This window comes from Eleginops maclovinus, chromosome 12 (genome assembly GCF_036324505.1).
Source record: "Eleginops maclovinus isolate JMC-PN-2008 ecotype Puerto Natales chromosome 12, JC_Emac_rtc_rv5, whole genome shotgun sequence".
Classification (NCBI taxonomy): domain Eukaryota; kingdom Metazoa; phylum Chordata; class Actinopteri; order Perciformes; family Eleginopidae; genus Eleginops; species Eleginops maclovinus.
Window position 1 is genome coordinate 25,128,722 of NC_086360.1, and position 22,328 is coordinate 25,151,049.

Here is a 22,328-nt window from a genome sequence, read left to right on the forward strand (position 1 = left end):
TAATTTAGTAAGATACTTTTACATGAAACGTTTCAAAGGCTGGGCAATTAATCGCAGAATGGACTAATCTACATCCAGCAGATATGACCAATTACTTCCCCTGAGCTGTAACACATTGACTTCCCATTCATTACCTGCTTCAGTGGATAAAGAAAATACAATCAGCAGATAGATATCTGGGCATAAAATCACTTGTGGCAAGACAAGTGAGGGGCTTGTATCATTAATCATGTGCTGGTATCTCAAATTATTTAGACAGGCTCATACTGTAACTTAACAATTTCATGCCAGGATATAAAGATAAATGCTTAAAATATGAGATTGTTTTTCCTCTCCAAGCTTCCCGGGAGCAGCAGCCACCTTTTACCTACTTTGGTGGAGCGATTCAGTCGGTCATCAAGGACTTTATCAAACAGGCTGTGAATGATAAACAAAGTGGGAGCCTGTACTTGTCAAAGTCCCCAGTATCCTGCTCTATTTTAGTTTGACAGTTTGTCTTGGCAAAACTGTGTGTGGTGTGTGTGTGTGTGTGTGTGTGTGTGTGTGTGTGTGTGTGTGTGTGTGTGTGTGTGTGTGCGTGCGTGCGTGCGTGTGTGCGTGCGTGTGTTTGCATTGTGTGTGTGTTTTAGCGTGAACTTTGAAGGTTGAGTGAAGTAAAACACGTTACCCTGAAACAGTTGAGGTCAGTGATGCCATGTAGACTTGATGTTTGCTCTGGTTTTTCTAGGTTGGGTTCAACAGGATGTTTACCAATTATCGCTACGGACATTTTCACATTAATACTATCGCCTTTTACCGATATTGTACACTTTATATTGACAATAATTTATCATTTGTGAGGATTCTGTTGAAAGAAATGAAAGCCATTGCCTGGCAAACAAAATTGAAGACAGAGGATTAGATCCAGCCTCTTGATGCCAGCTAAATGTCCTGAAATAGAAAATCTGAGTCGCCTAACTTCCTCGCAGAATCAGGAAATGTTGAACGGAGGAAGGAAGTGACGAGCGCTAATCAAATATAACCGAATCTATTATAAGCTCTTTGTTCTTGGTTTATCAGCCGATTGCAATCAGTCTTCTTTGTCAGACTGTTTTTAACCTTGTTCGAATCTGGAATCGCTCTCATCCTGAGTATAATGTAATAATTAGAGTCTGAGATGATGACAACAGCAGGCGCGGGGCTGATGGAGAGGGCATCGGCTCACAAACAAAACATATCTGAGATAATAATTAAACACACAAGGAAACACACACTTCATTTGTGTGAATACATGCACAAATATGCAGATAAATCATCACAATATTGTCAAAAGACGAGCTGCCTCAGTACTTCCATAGGTATAAAACAAATATGCTTGCAGTAATGCTCATATGTGCACATTCCCACTTACTTAACTTTAGTATTTCCACTTTATCCTTTTTATACTACCCCTCTACAACTTGGAAGCAGATATTGTACTCCTCTACATCAGTTACTAGTTTCATTGAAGATGAAGATGAAGAAGATTCAACTTTATTGTCATTGCACAGAGTACAAGTACTAGGACAACGAAATGCGGTCTCTGCATTTGACCCATCCTAGTGTTAGGAGCAGTGGGCTGCCATTATGTACGGCGCCCGGGGAGCAGTGTAGGTAACCAGTGTCTTGCTCAGGGACACCACGGTGGCACTTGGTCTTTCGGGGACTTGAACTGGTGACCTTCCAGTTCCCAGGCCCCTATGGACTACGCCACCACAACCCGGACTACGCCACCACCGCCCAGGTGGATATTGAAGATGAAGATGAAGAAGATTCAACTTTATTGTCATTGCACAGAGTACAAGTACTAGGACAACGAAATGCGGTCTCTGCATTTGACCCATCCTAGTGTTAGGAGCAGTGGGCTGCCATTATGTACGGCGCCCGGGGAGCAGTGTAGGTAACCAGTGTCTTGCTCAGGGACACCACGGTGGCACTTGGTCTTTCGGGGACTTGAACTGGTGACCTTCCAGTTCCCAGGCCCCTATGGACTACGCCACCACAACCCGGACTACGCCACCACCGCCCAGGTGGATATTGCAGGTTCATATTATGAAATATATATGATTTGACAAATGAATGATGAGGTATTAATATGAATTAAGATACCTGGCAGTGTGAAACATCATTATATTAGCTCTACCTTCACAGGCTGCAAAATGAAGATGATTTACACATGAATACTGGTTATAATCCAGTAATACATTATGTATCATATTTATTTTACTAATGCAGGACTTTTACTCGTAACATAGTATTTGTGAGTATTTATTCCATCTCTGCCCGCTCACTTAAACCCACACACACACACACACACACACACACACACAGCCCCAGCTCTCAGCTCCTGTAGGGGTCACTGTAGCTCCACAGCCGGGACCACCAGCAGATGTGAATAAAGGGCCTCATCAATGACTCCCCTGAGCTCTTCTCCCTTTTGGTGGCTGGAGCTTCTGATGAAGACATTGCTGCACTGATATCCATCTGTACAGATACTGTAAACACCATTTAGTTTACGGTAGTGAGCAGAACTTAAAGCTCTGTTCTGATTCATCTTGATACGACAAATGACCTTTAAATTACAACTGTCGTAAAGGCTGTGCTAGTTTTGGGTTTGTGAGTGGACTGACACGTTATACGGTGCATGATAGGACAGCTGTGGCTTTCATTAAGTCTAAATTAAACAGTGAGGAATCGGAGCACAGTGTGTATTGGCTTTATGTGAAGGAGCAGCATACTGTATTTAATCTGATCAGAGTCTTCACTGATCATTGATCGACTTTAGAGCCACCCATTGACAGACACTAAGAGCTGCTGCAGATCACTCAATTTGCAGAGAAAGGATGTGTCCCGGATCGATGGCCTGTTGGACAGCAGTGGATGAGGCGGCTCTGTGTTGGCTTTCTGATCGATATGATTAACCGTCCTTCTTATCATCTGGAAGTCATGCAACAGGTCTCCATGCAAAGATCTGTGTGTGCTTTCTTGCAAATCCAGGGACGCAGGTTGCCTCGAGACTTCAAATAATAGTTTTTTTGTACATTTTGAAACGTATTTATGATGCAAAGTTGTCGTTATGTCGCCATAAGATTTGAGGTTTGGACCAACAATGATGCAAGGCTTTCCTTTTACACTTCCTCTTCAACTAACTAACTAACTAACTTTTCTGTTTGTTTTCAAATGGAATAAGCTGAATACAAATACATATATTAAAACATCTGATTGCACTGTCATTATATCAGCATTTCACTGAGACTGAACAGCTTTCGAAGCCGTCATGAACCAAAGAAAAGTCCTTTCACAGCTACATTCTTGTATACAGCTGTTCATGATTTTTTGCTGTGCGGCATTTTATCTTTTGACCGAGATAGAAAGGTGTCGTGTGTAATAGACACAGCATTGAAGTAGACCAAATAAGTCTATTTGTGGCTTGCTGCACACCACTTATGCACACACACACACACACACACACACACACACACACACACATAGAGGTCTGTGACAGAGCAAAGTAGACCCATTGAGTGTGTGTGTTTAGGGAGCTGACCTTGAGCAGCTGGCTACAGTGTTTTTATAGCTGTGTGTGTGTGTGTGTGTGTGTGTGTACGCATGAATCACACATGTGCGTATGTCTCGTGCCTTGCAGCCCAAAGAGGTCTCTGTAGTTCTCACCAGATGTTGAGAAAGGAAATTCAAGAGGGCTCCTTGAAAGCAGCCCCGCCGTGACAGAGAGCAGCTGCAGACGCTCTCTGACTGAAGTGTGAAGGGAGAAAGAGAGGAGGCCTGCCTGAATGTACTTCGACTGATTATTTGAGAAAAAACAAATTTAAACAAATCACGATTTAGGACGCCAACATTGGCCAATAAAGAAAGCACAATGGTTCAGTTTATTCAAAGCTCTTATTTCCTCATGGTTGAATGCATTTTTTTTATAGGGGCCTTTTCATGCTATCGCTTTCCTTTAGTGTGTTGGTTTTTGTTTTTGTGTATGAAAATGGTCTGCATCGCTATGTGTGACATCACTATGTAACACTCGCACTTCTATGGGCTAGCGCTTCAACACATAGTACGTGATAAGCTAAGGAGTGGACCAATCACAACAGAGACGGCCAGCTAACCAATCAGAGCAGACTGGGCTCTGGTTTCAGACAGAGGTTGAAAAGACGTGCTGTAGCACAGGCAGTATGAGAAACATAAAGAGCTTTCTGACCATTAAAGCATGGAGACATGTCCCAGTAGAGGAACTAAATACTAATATGATCCTGAAAATGAGCAGAATAGGGCCCCTTTAAGTTGTGCTGGATAAAATCATCAGAAATTAAATGTATTGTAATGCTTTTTTAAATAATGCACCCGTTTGGCTTCCTTTGGCGACCATAGCCCAGGGGGTAAGACATGTAGAAGTGTCTTTGGACAAGATCCTTTACCCCAAATTGGTCGAATAGTATGGTAAATTGTATGCAAGCCGCTTTGAATACAACTGTCAGATTAATAACATGTACTGTATTGTAATACAACAGACATACACATAGTACAGGATATTCTATCACCTATTCGATTGCACTTCCTCCCTTCAAAGCTGTAGAGCACATGCAGCAAGTCTGGGATATTCTTACTTTCCGCATTCCCTCGCTTTTTAACAATGACACTGTCAACATTGGTTTAAGCTGCCTCGCACTCTTCCAAGTGCTGACAGGCTCTTATTGCTGTGTCACCCCGGATCACATCCAAACTCAATAACCTGCAGGCTCTCACTTTATCTTTTATATTGAGAATATAGCAGTCATTCCCAGAATACGCGCTAAACAGTGTATATGTAGATGCAGTGTTGTGGTTGTTTGAATGTGAAACAGCCTGAAGGGGAGTGTGTGTTTATTTGGCAACAGCTGGCTCAGCAAGAAAGCCTCAGCCTGAGGTTCAACACAAAACACCTGTGAACTTTACTTCTGCTCTCTGACCTTAAGGAACCGGGCAAGCTGCGCAACAACACTTAAGGTAGCTTAGCATTAGCACGCATGGCTGTGTTGAAGAGGACATGTACAGCAACAGCGGCTCTGCTTCTCTCCAAATGTGACACAAGACACAGCAGTAGGATTTAATCACCCTCCGTCTCAGCACTGATTCACACTCCTGTTTTTGTCTGCATTTATTTTTTAACAGCCCTTTTTTTCGTGTCAGCAAATGAATCTTTATCTTTCCTCCTTCTCCTTACACACTGGCCCACTAACCCAGCTATCAGCCATCCATCCCCATGTGACCTGCTTCTTACAACTGGCTGTCCCATGCGCTTCATCACATAAATAACACACACTTGAACTGAGCTGCGGCACGTGAGGAGACTGAAAATGCCTGCACACACTTGATAGTGAAAAACAAGGGAAACAATGACAGTGGTTGGCAGTGAAATACCTACTGCCATGCACAATTGGAAGCAGTTATAATTTGACTGAGTGAAACATTTTATAATTAGCTTAGGTTACAATAGAAATGTGTCAGATTTGAATGAGGAGAGGGTGCGATTGATAGTGTAAAGGATTGAAGTTGCGTAACAGGGAGGGATTGCGTCGTGAGAAAAGGGTTGAATGATAAAATCGTATTTCATTTTTAGCTTTATCTCTTCCTGAACAAAGGCATAAGAGGAAACACCCAGGGTGCAGGCTGAGGCTGGAACCAGCTAGATCAGACCGGTAGCTGTTAGAGAGAAGGGGGAGGTGAAGCAGGAGGAAGAGGAGGAGGAGGAGGGGGGGGGGGGAGATGAGATGAAGGTTGAAGCAGAGGATGGAGAGGGAGATGGGGGGGTATAGAGTAAAGAGGATGGGTAAGGGAGGCTGTTGGAGGGGAGAAGTGGAGGTTAAGTGATTTTAGGCACAAGTGTAGATGGATAGTCTGGCAGGCAGACAGCTCAGGCCCCGCTCCCTCAGTGATGTAATGCATCAGGCAGAGGCTATTTTTAGCATCACTGATACACTTAGCTGCACTAGCATACGCACACAGCACTATTGATCAGCTGCACGGCTCAATCGGAGGAGTAACCATGCAACCTGCAGCAGCACAACGTAGCAGAGAAATATCATGTTTCCTGTGTGCAGCAGTGCCTCTTTTGCTAGGCCTTGCAGGTTTTATGATAGAGCTAACTTCTTCGTTGTTTTACGCTATGGTCTTTAACTATCTATTTTTGTCTTGTGATTGTTTTGTTTCTTACGAGGTCGTTTCCTCTCAGCTTCTTCGTCATTAACCACTAGCAGAGCTAACGTTAGGAAACGTTTTTTCAGACATGCTTATCACATCAAACTTGAGGTTCAGTCTTGTCTAAAGATAAGTAGAGGCCTTCCCAAGGCAGCAGTAGATCCTCCTTGGTGCTTCACGGCCATAAAACAATGAGGAGCTCTGTGATTGGACATGGGCCAATCGTTCAGGCCTGATGACAAAGCCAAAAGAAATGAGGAGCCACTTTGTTTTCTACTTCTTTATGTAACCTCAAGAACTTTTCATGGTCAATTAAATTCAGATAGCTTTTTATCGGCATGACCACAATGACATTCTGCATCTACACTGTACATGCTTTCATACACATTCGGATGATATGGATGTGTTTATATACATACAAAAGCAGAACAAGTTGTTTTTCTTGTTCACTTTTGAACATGAACAGACCATATTTAACCCCTTAAAGTAACAGCAACGAAAAAGAGCACCAGATATCATATACTTGAAATATTGTACAGGATAAAACCGATAATATATGCATATAATACACCAGTAAAAAGAGGAGAAAGCGATGTGAGATGTGAGGCCTGGTGTAGATTGAGTAGTTTATGTAACACCCTCATCATGTTGTGTCACGCAGATACGGACTGTCTTGCTTTCTTTCATTTCCTCCAGGAAGATATTTCAATAACTGATTTAAAACATGTGAATGCTTACGTATAATCTTTGTTAATAATTGCGTTGTGTAAGGCACTTCAGCTTCTGTGGTTCCAGTCCAACCCACACATAACACACACCGCACTGACATGACTTGTATTAGGAGTCACCCGGTCTCTGCTGTGGATAAATCTGTAGCCCGAGGGTCTAGACGGGTCGACTCCTGGTGTCTTAAACAAAGGAGAAGGAGGCCCGGGGACAAAGGGGCGCCGCGTCAGATAGGGCCCTGATAAGCTCCACATCCACACCTGTTACCTCCCCAGCTTACTAACATCGGTCCTCATCACTGCAGTGCTGACATGTCCCTGTGTTACATTCACAATGACCACAGGTATGACCGTGACCTCCATTGGTACGAGGCTAATCTCAGCTAATGGTTCTCCACAAAAGCCCTGTCAATCCCAGCCCTGTAACTTAGTTTACTACTGACTTTAGATTCCTTTCAGAACCACAAAGCTTGACCTTAACAATGTACTTTTTAATCAAAGGCTAATTTATGGTCTCTTTGTGTGTGGGTTCGTTGTTCAGTTCCCATGAGTATAATTAGTGTTATTAGCTCTAGGGAGGATGGGTAACACCCCGAATCTCACACTCATTTCAGAAAATAAAAGGGCGTTAATGTTGTAGTTTCAATATCAGGATCCATTTTATGCTTAAACTACATGAAGTTCAGGATGATTTCTCTCTCCAAGATGTATTCTAGAGCTTCCTTTGAAGGCTTATTGATTCCTATCAAGCAACCACCCACTCTGAATGCTGCAGTACAAACAACTATTCTTTGAGAGCTTCTGTGGCAACCAGCCGGTGATCATGTAAATGATGAAGATTTCCGCCTCGATGCAAAACTCAGTTAGTTAAATTAGTTTCCTGTGTGTATTTGCAGGCTTAGTTCTAGCTTTCCATGACAGTAAGAGTGTTTCTGCTCTGCACAGCCCTTGGCAAAAAGCAGCAAAACATGTCTGAAAACTTGATGGCCTGGTTTAATTGAAACCTCATTGGACCTTCACGTGTGTGTGTGCGTGTGTGTGTGTGTGTGTGTGTGTGTGTGTGTGTGTGTGTGTGTGTGTGTGTGTGTGTGTGTGTGTGTGTGTGTGTGTGTGTGTGTGTGTGTGTGTGTGTGTGTGTGTGTGTGTGTGTGTGTGTGTGTGTGTGTGTGTGTGTGTGTGTGTGTGTGTGTGTGTGTGTGTGTTCACCCAACAGCCTCCGCTCTAATGTCACATGAAAGTGAAGCCGTATGGAAATCCTAAGCTATTATTTCCCAGTCTTTCTATTTGAGCAACATGTCATGAAGTGTGATATATTAGCCTCATCACAGTTGGCTGCAACAATAGGGTGTTAGGTAATAGCCACAAAAGTAATAAAAACACAGCTCCAGTTCCTGTCAGAGCTTGTGTGTGTGTGACTACTTATTTTAGAGACCTGTTGAATCACCAGACTGACATACCTGTTTACCTGCTGTCTGTCCCTGATCTGTGATGGTGTCTGTTCACACCACTGCACACCAACGCTCTTTCCAGCCCGTTGCTGTACGAGGCCACTTCTCTGTAGCCTACCTGTTATGTCATTGTTTCCCCAAAGGTCAGTGGAGTCAGTCGTTCAATAGTTCTCCCTGTGGCTGTTATGGTTTGTCACGGAAGGCTGCAGTAAAAAGGATGGGTGCACAGATGTGCCATGTAAAGACAAAGTGTTTAAATTACAAGCTAATGTGATTTATATCCAGACACATTATCATTCAGAAAGGATGATCTGACACAAGGTGATTGGCAGTGATTATGAGCAGCCCCTAACACACACATTGGTCTTTTTCCCCCACTTCTAAACTGACCAATCCAACTCAATGACAGAGGTGATACCCACTGCAGTCACACTTTCAGCTTCATGAGGCTCCCTTCTCTAAGGTGGAGGGACGAACTTGCCTCTCTCCATCAAAAACAAGAAGTTTTGTGACTTTTCGTAACCGATGTGGGCAGAAAATAATATCTTCAAATTATAATAAGGCTCCAATGATCTTCAGTAGTGTTTCTTTATTTGTAAACCTCTTTTAGTTTTCAAATCTGTTTGTGAGCTGCTTGGTTTTAGCAACAGTCACGTTACAATTATAGCATAGGATACCGTTTTCTAGACACATTTAATCCATAGAAGTTGAAGTTGTGAACACCTGTATGACAATATTAAATGTCTTCTATTTTGCGCAGTTTGATGTTTGAAATTATTTGTACACAGTTTGTTTTATTGCAGACATAAAGAGTGTTGTACACGGTGAGGCCGGTGGTTAAGAAAAGACAGATGCAGACTTCCTGTTGGAGGGTCAAATAACATCCTCTCTCCACTAGTTTGTTTTAGATGGCACTAAATGTCGCGGACCCTCCACGCGAACACACAAACGCAGTGGAAGTCGGAAGGGAGAGGCCGTGTGGGTCGGCTTGGAATAGGGCCTCTGTACAGTTTGGTGCACACAGCCACAAAAAAATGCATCGCCACCCTTTTTGTGCGAGCCACACTTGACTGTGCCCCACGCTTGATTTAACAAAATTAGAGCCTTTTGTGTTGAACCCACATGCCTGTTTGTACTGCATGTTTGCCTATGATTATGTGACTAGCGTCCCGCGGTTTATTTAGCATTTCTCGCTCGGTAGTCCCCCATTGTTTTGCTTTCGAGAGGATCGATGGTGTGTCATACTGTGCCTTTGGCCGAATGAGGGTAACTGGCTGCCAAAAACACAACCCCGCCGCATAATCTTTGTTCCCATAAGCTACCTGAACAGCTTCTCCGCTCAGGCACGATTCCAGGCAGCACAGGCACGAGTTTCCTTCCTGTGCCATCCCTCCCTCTCACTCACTGCATGCAGGGCTGCGAACATGGATGGGAAACTGACTCATGGTTCTTTTGCTTATTTAAAAAAAAAACGACCCTGACTTTTCCACTTTTACTCAACAGGGGGGATGCAGACCTGGTTAGTAAGAGGTGGAAAATCCGGGATGGATCATTTGGGGTTTTCCCTAGTGGGCATCAAAGGATATAAGAAAAACAAACATACTGTAAGAAGAGGAAGGGAAAAACACATTGGTTACGTTGACACCACACCACTTTATATCACTCTATATTAGGAGTAACCTCAAAGCAAAATTAAATATGGGCTTTGTGTGCCTTTTTGAGTGTGGAAAACAAGTCGGAAAACCCTGATTATTCCCCTTACTCAACAGGAGGATGTAGACCTGGTAAGTAATGGATGGAAAATCCAGGAATGGTTATTTAGGGCTTTCTTATTTATGAAAAAAGCAAATACCCATACACACTGAACAAGAAAAAGACATTTGAGGGATGTCGAAATCACTCAAACATTGTTTTCATCCAAAGAGTTTGTCATCCTTAATTTGGAGTTACCTCAAAACAAGGTGTGTGTGCCAGTATTTGAGTGTTGAAAACAGCTGATGTCACTGCTCCATGTGCTTGTTTACCTGGTTACCATAGAGACTGTGTAGCTACGCAAACTAACCGGTGCCAGCAGTATACATTAGCTTGTTTTGGATATATAAAGAGCTCAACGTGTCTGTCCTCATGAGCTGGGCTTTGTTAAATGAAATCAAAATGACTGTTGCGGTAACACACATAATTACTGTATGTGTTGTGTGTGGTTAAGATGCTGCCGGACCCGTCTTCAAACTAACCCCAAGTTGTGACACACTAACACCTCGTCTCCACTCCCGTCACTGGCTGGTAGTAGCTGCCTGAATTCGCTTCATGGTACTGGCCTGCAGGGCTGTGAATGGAGATGGTCTTTCCGTAATCCGGGAGATGATTAAATCAAACACCCCTGAACGTGCTTTGTTACCTCTTAAGTTATTTGGTCTTATATTGAGTTCAAAGACATATTTTGACTTGATATTAGACAAATATACTTGGCTAGATTAGGAGTTTTTGTAGTGTAGGTCTGGCTTATTCGAAGCCACTGCAGTAGCCCTAACAATGGCTGATTGATAGCTAATGCAGGATTCCTGGTTTCATCCTGGAGGTTGAATGCACTTACTATAAGTTGCTTTGGATCAAATTGAATTGAAATTAAATGTTGCTCGGGAATCATGGCAAAGTCTAGTTTCACCTGAAGGTCTCCCTGCTACTTTATGTCCCTGACTGCTGAGTGAAATTAATATAATCTAGATGACATTTGACACCAAGTTCTCTTCTATTCACCGTCTTTCTGTCCATGGCTCTGGCCGCGGGCCCACAGGCTGCAGGGTTATGCGACACACGCCCGGCTGCGCTGGCACCACGCTCTGTCAGACCTGAGGGTAATGAAGCTCTCAGCTGGACAGCAGGGCGGTATATTTTGCTGCCCTCATGGCTTTACACGGCCCTGCTTCCAATGTTACTAATTCAATGTTGGCCCTGATATGTTCCCTCCTTCGAATAACTTCTCTGTCTCTTGTTTTCTGCTGTGATTTTGCCCTTTATTCAGCTCTTTGGAGTCTTATACCCACACCTTTGTACAAATCTGTGTGTGTGGGATGGTTTGAAACATATTTGTCAGAGTTGTTTATGTATTATTTTGACTCCTGCCTGCCTGCCTGCATCCTGCATAGCTTGCTGCAAGGTGATGTAACAGGTCTGCAGGATAGGATGTCTCTGTTTGGGAGGAGGGCCATCTGAATCCTGCTGTCTCCTTTTTAAAAATGTATAGACTACATAAAAAAAGGAAATGAATCGCCTCCTGCGCAATATGACCCGCTGACACTGCAGAGAGGACGGCACCTGTGTGTCAGTGGGAGCCAAAATGACAATGTGTCATCCTAACAGAGCAAATTATGTGCATACAGTAATTGCCATGCTTGACAGGCTAAAGGACGAAAGGTTCATTTACCCGCAATGTGAACTGATTCTGAAGCAGTCTTTTTTTCCCTCTTTTTCTCCTCAGATCTGTTTCCTGGTGTCAGCTTTCCGTGGCCGGATGTTTTCCGAGGACAGCTGTGCTGCTCTGGCGCTCTTCTCTCACTATTTCCACCTCAGTCAGTTCTTTTGGATGCTCATACAGGTAACAGCAGGTTCAAAATCAAGACACAATTGCCTTTACCTTGCAACTAAAAAGCGCCCTTTAGAGTGTTAGACAGAAACATTGCGCACACAAAAAACTTACCAAATATCCTTAAATAACCCTTGCTACTAAATGGTCCTATAAGATTAACTATATCAGTCGAAACATTGGTTTAAAGTAGATATGATAAACAGATATATAGGACAAAGGGAAAATAATTGTACAAATTAGAGTTAGGGTTGCATTTTAGAGTAAAGTACAGCCACTTAGAAAGTTCAAGCTCTGATATATCTGTTTAATAATGTCTGACTAGAGCACTTTTTAAAGACAGACAAAGATAAATACCGTTTTATAGGATTGTAAATCTCAGTCCAAGCCTGTGGATGTCTGCAAAACACAGGGAGCACATTTTACCCTTCATAATATCCTTTTTTGGTAGGTGAGAGGAAATGGTCACAGCACTGGACATACTCCTGATTTTGCTGTAATTGTTGTCATGCATGTAGATATAGATGACACATTATTTTCATTATTCCAAACAGAGGTATTTGATCTCTTTCTGTGTTGGATAAAGTGCTGAGGTTTGGAGGCTGTATACCTTATAACCTAGTAAAACTTTTTCTGCAAGCCTCAACAATCTGTCTTTTCACTCAGCCTTCAACAAGACAAATGAGCAAAGTGTTGAGCTGTAAACTCAAAGGGTCAAGAAACTCAGTCTTTCAATAAAAGATCCAGCAGATGAACTTTCATAGGATATTAATTACACCCATTTTCTACTGTAGTTTCCTGCAGTTATTCAGGACCTCATTTATGTATTTAAAATATTAGTATTGAAGGGCTTCTGTACTGTATGTTAAATCTCCCCTACTCCTGCTCATTCTCCTCGTGACTTGAACAGGGTTCCCATTCTTTGAAGAAGCATGAGTTTTTACTTAATAACTAGTCAAACTTCATTCCTCCACCGTGTGGGCTCAGACAGGTTTTGATTAGGGGGTGAGACGAGGTACCAGACTGCTGCTTGACATGATCTTTGACCCTAGACTGGTACCACTTAGTAACACCTCCCCCTCGCGGCTCCTAAACCCCCTGTTTTTTTTACCATCTGCCCTCTATTTCTTTCATTTGTGACATAATGGCCAAGAACAAAGGCAGGCAAAGTCCCAGCTTATCCTGAACAAGTTATTAATGCCTGGGTTTATGCGATCAGAGACTGACTTCAAAACGTTTGCCAAGGATTATTTAAATACTACTTCAACAACAATTCCACCCCTATTTTTTGTTTGTTGTTTTGAATACATCCCATAAATAAAGCCCAAAATGAGTATGATATGAAGCTGCCTGCGTAAATCTCGCCAAGGCCAAAACTTTAGAGAAACTATACATTATCTGTGACCTGCTTATATTTTAGATTACTGGAATGTGGAGAAGCAAAACAAATTACTTTAAATATAATAATTTTTCTTCAGTTTATTTGATTAGGATTTTAAAAACAAAAAGAATATAACCTGGTTAAAATAGATTTGAAAAAACCTATTATGCACATTACATTGTTCACCCTCTGTCTGAAACCAGAGCCCAATCTTCTCTGATTGGTTAGCTGGCTGGCTATTTTATCGATTGGGCAACCACTTAGAGATGTCCCGCCCCTTAGCCTATCACGTACGATGTGTTGGAGCGTTAACCAATAGAGGTTAGACAACTATGAAATCCTGCCTAAAGAAGAAGAATACATTTCACTTTAAATATAATCCCCTGAACTTAACTAGCCATTAACTTTTATTATATTTCACAGTTTATATTTACGGCTTGTCGTTTACACATATATTAAACAACTGACTTCAAACCAGCAACTGGGTGTCGGCTGAACATGTTGTGAAAACTGTAATGAAAGCTCAGGCGCAAATAAATAGTCTAATCCATTGCATCACAACTCAAAATCCCTTAAAACCATTGTTCTCTGTCCAACAATAAACCAGATAACAAGAGTGTATACGAGTCATTGAGGCTGGGTTTAAATGAGTCCTACCACAAGACACGCAATTTACCAGTAACTGTAGTTGTTGCACCAGACCACAAGAGCTGTCCCCAGTTAAACCCTCCCCCTCTTGCGTAACTCGCTGTGGTTTTGTTTACATCAATCCTCAGTCTAAGCCGATGTGTGACGTTTGTAAGGGAACATAATTATTGTTTATGTAGCAGATATAATCTCCCCTGGCACATACTCTACTATAGATCGAGAATTATAAGAGTGTTCACCAGACGACCTGCGAGATATCATAAGGGATCAGCGCTCAGACCAAAGGCTTTCATGTGGCTTAAGAAGTGTTAACATTTTAGTGACGGGAATTGGTTGTGAGATGAAATAGGTTTTGACGTAAAAAGCGGGTTTGGAAACACATGGTTGTGTTTATTATGCTTTTAAAGCTGATACAATCTAGTGGACAAACATAAACTGTGACTCACCCGAGACAGAGTTCAAATGGGGAGAAAAAGTTCTGCTTTCGGGAAAAAACTGACTCAAGATTTACAAAAAATGGCTCAAACATCCCAGGACATCAAAGGGCCCTATTATGCTACTTTTCAGGTTCATATTTGTATTTGGTTACTCTCCTGTGACATGTCTCCATGCTTTAATGTTCAAAGAGCTCTTTATTTTTCTCATACTGCCTGTGCTGCAGCTCCTCTTTTCACCCTCTGTCTGAAACCAGAGCTGCTCTGATTGGATATATGTTGTCAACCACTTAGAAAGCACTAACCAATAGGAGTGTGAGTGTTACGTACTACTACACTTACGACTACAATGGAGGTGTTTCAGGCATTGGGGGAGTGTGGCAGCCGGGTGTGGTTAGAGCGCCGGCTGCTGGGGTGAGGGGAGTGGCTCGGCCGGAGACCAGACAGCTGATCAGAATCAGGTAATCAGTCATTTAATATAAAGCATGTTGGTAACCTGGTTCTGGTCTGTTTTTGCAGTAGGCTGGGTCCTGGGAGGTTATCACAGCCGACACACACCGTCCTGGCCTTGCCCGTCCTGGAAGTGCCGGGGAGCAGTCTTTTGTTTGCATTTTTCTTATGGAATAAACGCTATTATTTTTGCCCAACCCCGACCCCTTCTGTCTCTTATATTCAACCTGAGCGATCCTGCTCACAGTGAGAGAGAAGTTCCCGCTGTGATTTTACCCTTTGCAGACCATTTACATGCACTAAAACCTGTTTAACTACAAGAAAGGGATAACCTGGAGAAAGTATATTAGGGCTGCTTTAAGTGTTAGCAACTATTGGAATTTGCTTCCAGCTGAACTACAAACACCACAGACTCTTTGTCCTATACAAAAAACAGATTTTGAGCAACCAGTATACCATACAGTATTTATGTTGAGTCTGTCTAAAGTGTTGGTCGATTGTTCTGTGTGTACCTGCCCAGGGACTACAGGTGAAAATGTGCCAATAGGTAAATCTAGTATAAAGCACAAGAGTCCTTGTTTGATTTAAGTCATAAAGGAAACTAATTACATCACCTGATAATGAAAGTATACCTTCCTCTCTAGCTTTGGTTGACGTGTGACTTTAAGACATTTCTGTCCTGCTCCTTGTTTCAGTATCGATCCCGCTGATGTCTCACAGCTCCTTTTGCTCCCCCTATCAGGTAGCTGCTTTCAGTTAAGTAGCTGATATGAGTTGGAGCCAGAAACCCATGTCAGACTAAAATCAATAACTGTAGTGTGTGTGTGTGTGTGTGTGTGTGTGTGTGTGTGTGTGTGTGTGTGTGTGTGTGTGTGTGTGTGTGTGTGTGTGTGTGTGTGTGTGTGTGTGTGTGTGTGTGTGTGTGTGTGTGTGTGTGTGTGTGTGTGTGTGTGTGTGTGTGTGTGTGTGTGTGTGTGTGTGTGTGTGTGTGTGTGAGTTGCTATGCATGCAATGGTTGGTCAGAGGAATATGTGCTGACACGATGCCATAAAAACGCCAATAATTGAATCACTATCCAGACCAGCTTTTTCTAAACCGCAGAGGCAGCTTATTGAGAGACTGCATAATATTACATAACGATACTGTAGTGAAAGACCTGCTAAAGCCCTCACACTGCCTACAGTTGTATGAATAATAAGTGTGTTAGGGGTAGAGTTACCCTAAACATGAGCAAATGTATCTTGGTTGAACCGACCCCGGTTGATAAGACAGAAGCATTATCAAACCACCTAGTTAGCAAGCTCATCGATCTGTAGGCCAGTCATTTAGCCTGGTAACACATTGCTTCATTATTTAGTAGGTCAGGGGTACACAGGCAACAGCTGAGTGACCCATAATCCATTAGCCGTACCTATAAGGAGAGGCAGTTCTTGTGTGACCGACATCACAGCTTTGTGTCAAAACAATCCCGCTGTTACACAACTGAAGTAGAGCTTCGTTATGAGCGTGTTTACTCTCATGTTGTGTGCATGCGCAGCCATGTTTGCTTTATCAGCAGGATATGGTTATGTGGCAGAGGTTACCTAAGGGGGGGTCAGCGTCCGTTAACCTCATTACATAGTTACATCACAGTGTGGCAGCCGGACGGATGGACGGTCACACACATCGTCAGCTGTTGTTCGTTAGCTCTAAGTGTGTATCACTCTGAACAAAAGAAGGAACTGTGGAGTAAATAAGGCCTATTTTTTCAAGGATTTTTCATGAGGCTAGCCGCAGTAAAGGACATCTATATTCAATAGAGCTGCTTTGTTTTTCCCCTGAGCCTAACTTTGAAACCTTTGCCCTTTGCTCTGCAGTGTTTTGAAAACTTCTGAGGATATGTAATTGTCTGTTGAAACAGTAATAAGACATTGTGTTGCAACCAACAGGTGTTCAGATAAGCTGCTTACCCAACAATGCGGGGCTCAGTGTATCACTTGGATGAGACCATCAAAGCCTGCTAGATTACAAAGCAAATATAGCTGTTGTGGGTGTAATAACACATGCATGTTTCTCTCACAATGAAGACCAAATGTCCCCTCATGATGATTGTAATATTGTATAAAAGTTGAAAATGCTGCACTCAGAGTCACTCCCTAATAGAGGCCCTTTGGCTTTAATGTAGAATAAAAAAGGACATCAAAAGAAGGATTTTAAGAACTTGTTAAAATATTATGTTGTATAATAGATTGTTCTCCAATGATCTGCTCCTTTCGGAATACTTGGAAAATGAGATACACAAGCTAAATTAATTTATCTTTTTTGTCCATTTTTGTGGTCAATCATTTATATAATAGTTAGTTAAACATTGAGAGACTCGTGTCAGAAGATGGTGTCACAATTTAAGATAATATGGAACACAATTTCTGATGATTTGCAGACGGAGCAGAGCCATAAACTCCAAATGTCTCTTTTTGTTTTCATCTTTTTCTTTATTCTTTAATAGTATTTTTTGCCTTTTTAGAAGAAATGAATTAATCTTGAAATATTGAACGTAGTATTTTTGAACCCATAATGAAATGAAAATATACAATAAAATAAACGATAAATATTATATTTTATTAAAGGTGTTTCTTGTGTTGGCACATATCTGCTTCACCGCTCACACTCATATTGTTTTCTTAAACTCTGCACCCAGGCGGTAAACTTCTGGCAGGTTCTGGTGATGAATGACGAGCACACGGAGCGCAGACACCTGCTCTACTTCCTGCTGGGCTGGGGACTTCCTGCCATGGTCATCATCATCCTGGTCATCGTCCTGCTCGGCGGCTTCGGATGGACGATACACAGCGTGTACGGACTGGTGCAAGGAGATGTGTGAGTGGACATTGCAAAACACACACGCACACACAAGTGCCGTAATCTGTTTTCATGAGTGGAGAAGTTTTTAAAGCTCGCCTGAATCAATCTGAGTGACTTCACTTTCTTTTTTAGGGTTAGGTAAATTCCACTTCAGGCTAGAGAAGAGCAAACAAAAAACACCTGATCCTGTGACATCATGTGAGGAGGTAGCTTAGCCAATCAAACGCGTCTCCCCACATAGAAACTTGATTCTTCGCCCCTAAGAGGTGGAGGCTTTCCCACAGCAGGGTGTAGGAAAGCAGGGAGGAACCCGAAATAACCCATATACTGTCAGGCTTTGTGTGTTGGCTAAAAATAACCGGTTGCCATCTATGTATAGAACCCGAGTCCTTTAACACAACAGATGAGATCACTTTTTAAAAACACACACAATGTCAGGTGTGTCTGCGCCTGAGTGTGTGTGTGTACAGTAAATGCCAAAGTAAACTCTAGCAGGGTAATTGCTTCAGGGGTCGTCTTGTGTGTGATCAAGCCCGTGTGACAGGCAAAGACGAATACTGAAATCACATCTAAAAATAAGAGGTTTTAGGTGTGACTGTTATCCTTGGGATCGAGTGTGTGTGTGTGTGTGTGTGTGTGTGTGTGTGTGTGTGTGTGTGTGTGTGTGTGTGTGTGTGTGTGTGTGTGTGTGTGTGTGTGTGTGTGTGTGTGTGTGTGTGTGTGTGTGTGTGTGTGTGTGTGTGTGTATGTTTCCTGTGGGTGGGTGTGAGAGAGACAGTGAGTGTATACATGAGAGATCCAAGGATACAGAGGGGTATTCAGTTCCCCTGGAAGTGTACCTTCCTCTTTCAGGGAATGAGACAGCCATCCAATTCTCTCCCTCTTTCCTTCCCTCTTTCTCTCCTCTTGAGTGTAAACCGGTAGCCGTCAACAACTCAACTTATCTCAGTTTCACTCTGACTGCGAACAAACACGGCCAATCTGAGGCCTTTCAAAAGTGAGCTTGTTATCCCATACCGTATTTGTGTCATATTCAATATCAACGGTTGTTGGCTTTAACCGTCAATCAATCGAATTGAATCCAAAACCAGAAATGAATTTGTCTCATGGGGCTTTACAGTTTCTACAGAATACCTCGCCCTCTTTTCTTAAACCTCTGCAGTGTTCAAGGAAAATCTCCCAAAGAAACCCAACAATTACTGGGGAAAAGAACGGGAAAACCCCTTGAGAAGAGCAACAGAGGAGGGGCCCTTCTGACATGCATGCATTAGATGGTGTGTGTGAAGACTATAAAAGATAGTTTTTGGACAAGTAGACTTTTCATTTAAACATATGGATGCAGGAGGATGTCAGAAATCTCCCAGGTGCCTAAAAAAACGGAGTGGTTTTGATGTTTTATGACAAAGTATAAACTGGTATAATGATTACCTACTGCAAAGTCAATACTTAACTCTAAATCCATACTGAGCCTTGTTAATTTCTCACTGAATGTTGTCCTCTCTCACTTATATTACTCATTACCGATGCACTGCTGCAGAAGAGATCATAAAAATGTCCTCACAGATAAATCACCTGATTGGCTTTTGCCAGTGCCGTAAATCTTAAATCCGTGAGTTATGGACTGATTTCCAAAAGTAATTGAAGTAGCTGCTGTTTTACCTGTGTAAATATTAATGTACTTTGATGTCTTACCATCACATTATGGGAGACAAAGGCTAGCAAAGGAGCGTGCATGTCTCTTTAACTTTATATTAGGTGTACCTAACAAGGTCCTGTCCTTAAGTCCCCCTTACACTATAGAAAGTCCCTACAGTCCATCTAATAAAATCCCCCATAAAAGGCACTACTCTATTTACTCTTTGTCTCCCATACTCTAAAGCTGGTGAAATGGGCCCGTGGGTAATGTTGTAATGTAGGATCTCATGCTCTCACAAGGCCACAGCAGCACAAATGTCCATATTCCAGTCCGCACTCTCATAGTCTGACTGTATCGCTGGCAGAGGTTGATTCAATGCTTAATTTGGCATACCTCGCATTATGTTATGGCTAGCATATCTCCAATAACTCCTATGCGATTCCTCAGGCCTGCTGTGAGGTCCTATCTGCTTTTCAGGCTCCCACCGAACCCTGTCCCGAGCTTGTTTTGTGAAAAAGGACACAGTCACACGAGGGTTTGATAGTTGTTTGGCGGTTGCAGTTTGTATGAGGATGATTATTCTCCCAGAGAAAAATACAAAATCTGGGAAAGAACCTGTGAGATTTTCTAGGAAAACAAGTCATACTGTTTCCGACCAATTGATAAGTAGCTTATTGTAATGAAACCACACTTGGCTTTTAAAAATAATTCCACAATTCGAGAAATCCTTTTCACTTTTGTTCAGGATCATCAGATAAACTCACATATTCATCTCCCTTTCAAAGCAGGAGACCCATGTGTCGTGTTGTTTGTTCTTTGAAATGTTCTTTCTTCCTTTAAATAGAAAAAAACCCTTTTAAGCGTCTTTGGTCTTAGATATTATCCCGCTGTAGCTGCAGGGTGGTGACCTGGGGCCTCTGAAGTTTTAAAGAACATCCGTATTTTGCTGTTTTAAGGTAAAAGCTGCTGTTAAGCAATAATGCTCGGGTCTTAAGCCGGCTCAGAGGTCCCGGCGGTACAGATCCTGTTTGTGAAACTTGAAAAAAAACAAAGTGTTTAACTTGAGTAGGTAAAGAGCAATATAGGCATGTAATATGTTTACGATCTCCAGAGCTTACTTTGAGTAAGGCGCTTTATTTACTCCTTCCCCCCCACCCTTCTCTCTTTCATTTCCTTTTGATTCATGCACATTCTGCTTCTTTCTGCTCACACTTTGTCCTTCTCCTCTCTAGGTGCTTCATCCCAAACATCTATGCAGCGCTGTGCACGGCGGTGCTTGTTCCTCTCATCTGTCTGGTGGCAGTCATGGTGGTGTTCATCCACGTCTACCAGGTCACCCCGCAGTGGAAGGCCTACGACGACATGTACCGCGGACGGACCAACAGCACAGGTAACAGAGACGTGTGTTCACAAATACATGACGTAGATTTCAGAATATGTTTATAAAAAGATAAGAACTCAAGATAACATTTCTCAAGTCTCACACAATCCCTCTGCACACAAACACACACCTGAAAAACAAGGAACCAGCTGCCAGGACGCCCTCATTGAACCAGACGACTTCCACCCTTATTTTTGGCTGAAAGTTTAAGCCTGTATTTTGCTCAGCTTACAGGCTCTGTGTCTGTCTGCCGTGTGTGTACCTAAGGGATTTATTATACAAGAGCAAACAATACCTGCTTTTCTAAATGAAAAGTTGCTGACAGTCACGCATTCAGACGTGGAAATATGTTGAAACGGATTCAAAACACTCTTTTTGTTCTTCCAGTGACTCTAAAACTTTTCTGAAACTACATTAATGGTAATTTAAAGAGGCATTCTTCTGCTTTTTTTTTGGCGGTGGGGGGGGTTTCCTTTCCTGTAGTTTGTAATATAGGTTTGTGTGCAAGTTAAATGGTCTGCTAAGGCTTAAATCCAAAGTTCCATACCACACACTCCCCCCGCTGCCTGAAACACCTCCATTGGACTCCTTTGTTTATTGCTGTAACATAGTGACATCATTATGTAACGCTTGCTTCTGTTGGCTTCACCACATTGTACGTGATAGGCTAAGAGGCGGCCAGTTAACCAATCAGAGCAGACTGGTCTCTGGTTTCAGACAGAGGGTGAAAAGAGGTGCTACAGCACAGGCAGTATGAGAAAAATAAAGAGCTTTCTGAACATTAAAGCACGGAGACATGTCACAAGTGTGGCACGCAATGCAAATATGAACCTGAAAATGACCAAATATGTCCTCTTTAAAGCTCTAAATTCCCTAAAGGCAGCGCAGCAAGATGTGTGGAACAACCTCAGACTTGTACTTTATGTAAAAAAATAAATGAAAAAACCTCGTAGAGTTATGGTCAGAATGAATGAGAAGCTCTTATTAAGTGCAGGCGGTCACTTCGCCCACACATGGAGATCCAAGCCCCTCAGTACCACGGGCGCAATCAGTGGCCATTGGTGAGAATCAGCCGGCTTTAGCTTGTTTTGCTCAGTCAAGGCCCTCCAATGACAAAGCAAAGCCTGAATTAGTGCCAGTCCTGTGGCTGGCGAGCAGGGTTTGCCCGACACACTGTGTGTGGCCTCTGAAGTTGTGTGGGAAACCAAAACAGAGCTTTGCTGAGCTGCAGGTACAGTACGTGTGCATTAATAACAAGAGAGCACAGCAGGCTGAGGGTAAAGGTCAGACTGTAGGATTGTTGCCTGCCAGGAGAACTGGGGGACAGCGCAGAGATGAAGAGCAGACAGGATGGGTTTAGGGTGAGTTCAGGGGTAAGAAAACTGTGAATATGGTACTGTACTGTGGAGAAAAAACAGAGAGGAAGCAGAACAGGCTGCTTCTAAAACTCCTTATTTACACAGAGAGGGAACGAGAGCGCAAATGCCGGGAAAGGTAAGCACAGCACACGCTATTCAACCAGCAGCGTAAAGTGCTGACTGAGTGTGTTTGGCAGCGGCACAGAGGACAGAGCGGCCCTTGAGGTGTGAATATGTTT

The 22,328-nt window shown here is 42.6% G+C and overlaps 1 protein-coding gene across 1 annotated transcript in view; it reads left to right on the top strand.

Moving 5' to 3' along the window:
• Positions 1 to 22,328, top strand: part of adgrv1 (adhesion G protein-coupled receptor V1) — a 110,271-nt gene that overhangs the window by 63,990 nt on the left and 23,953 nt on the right. The window contains 3 exon segments of the mRNA XM_063896298.1: positions 11,856 to 11,972; positions 17,551 to 17,729; positions 20,583 to 20,740. Of these exon segments, the coding sequence (XP_063752368.1) occupies positions 11,856 to 11,972; positions 17,551 to 17,729; positions 20,583 to 20,740 (454 nt within the window).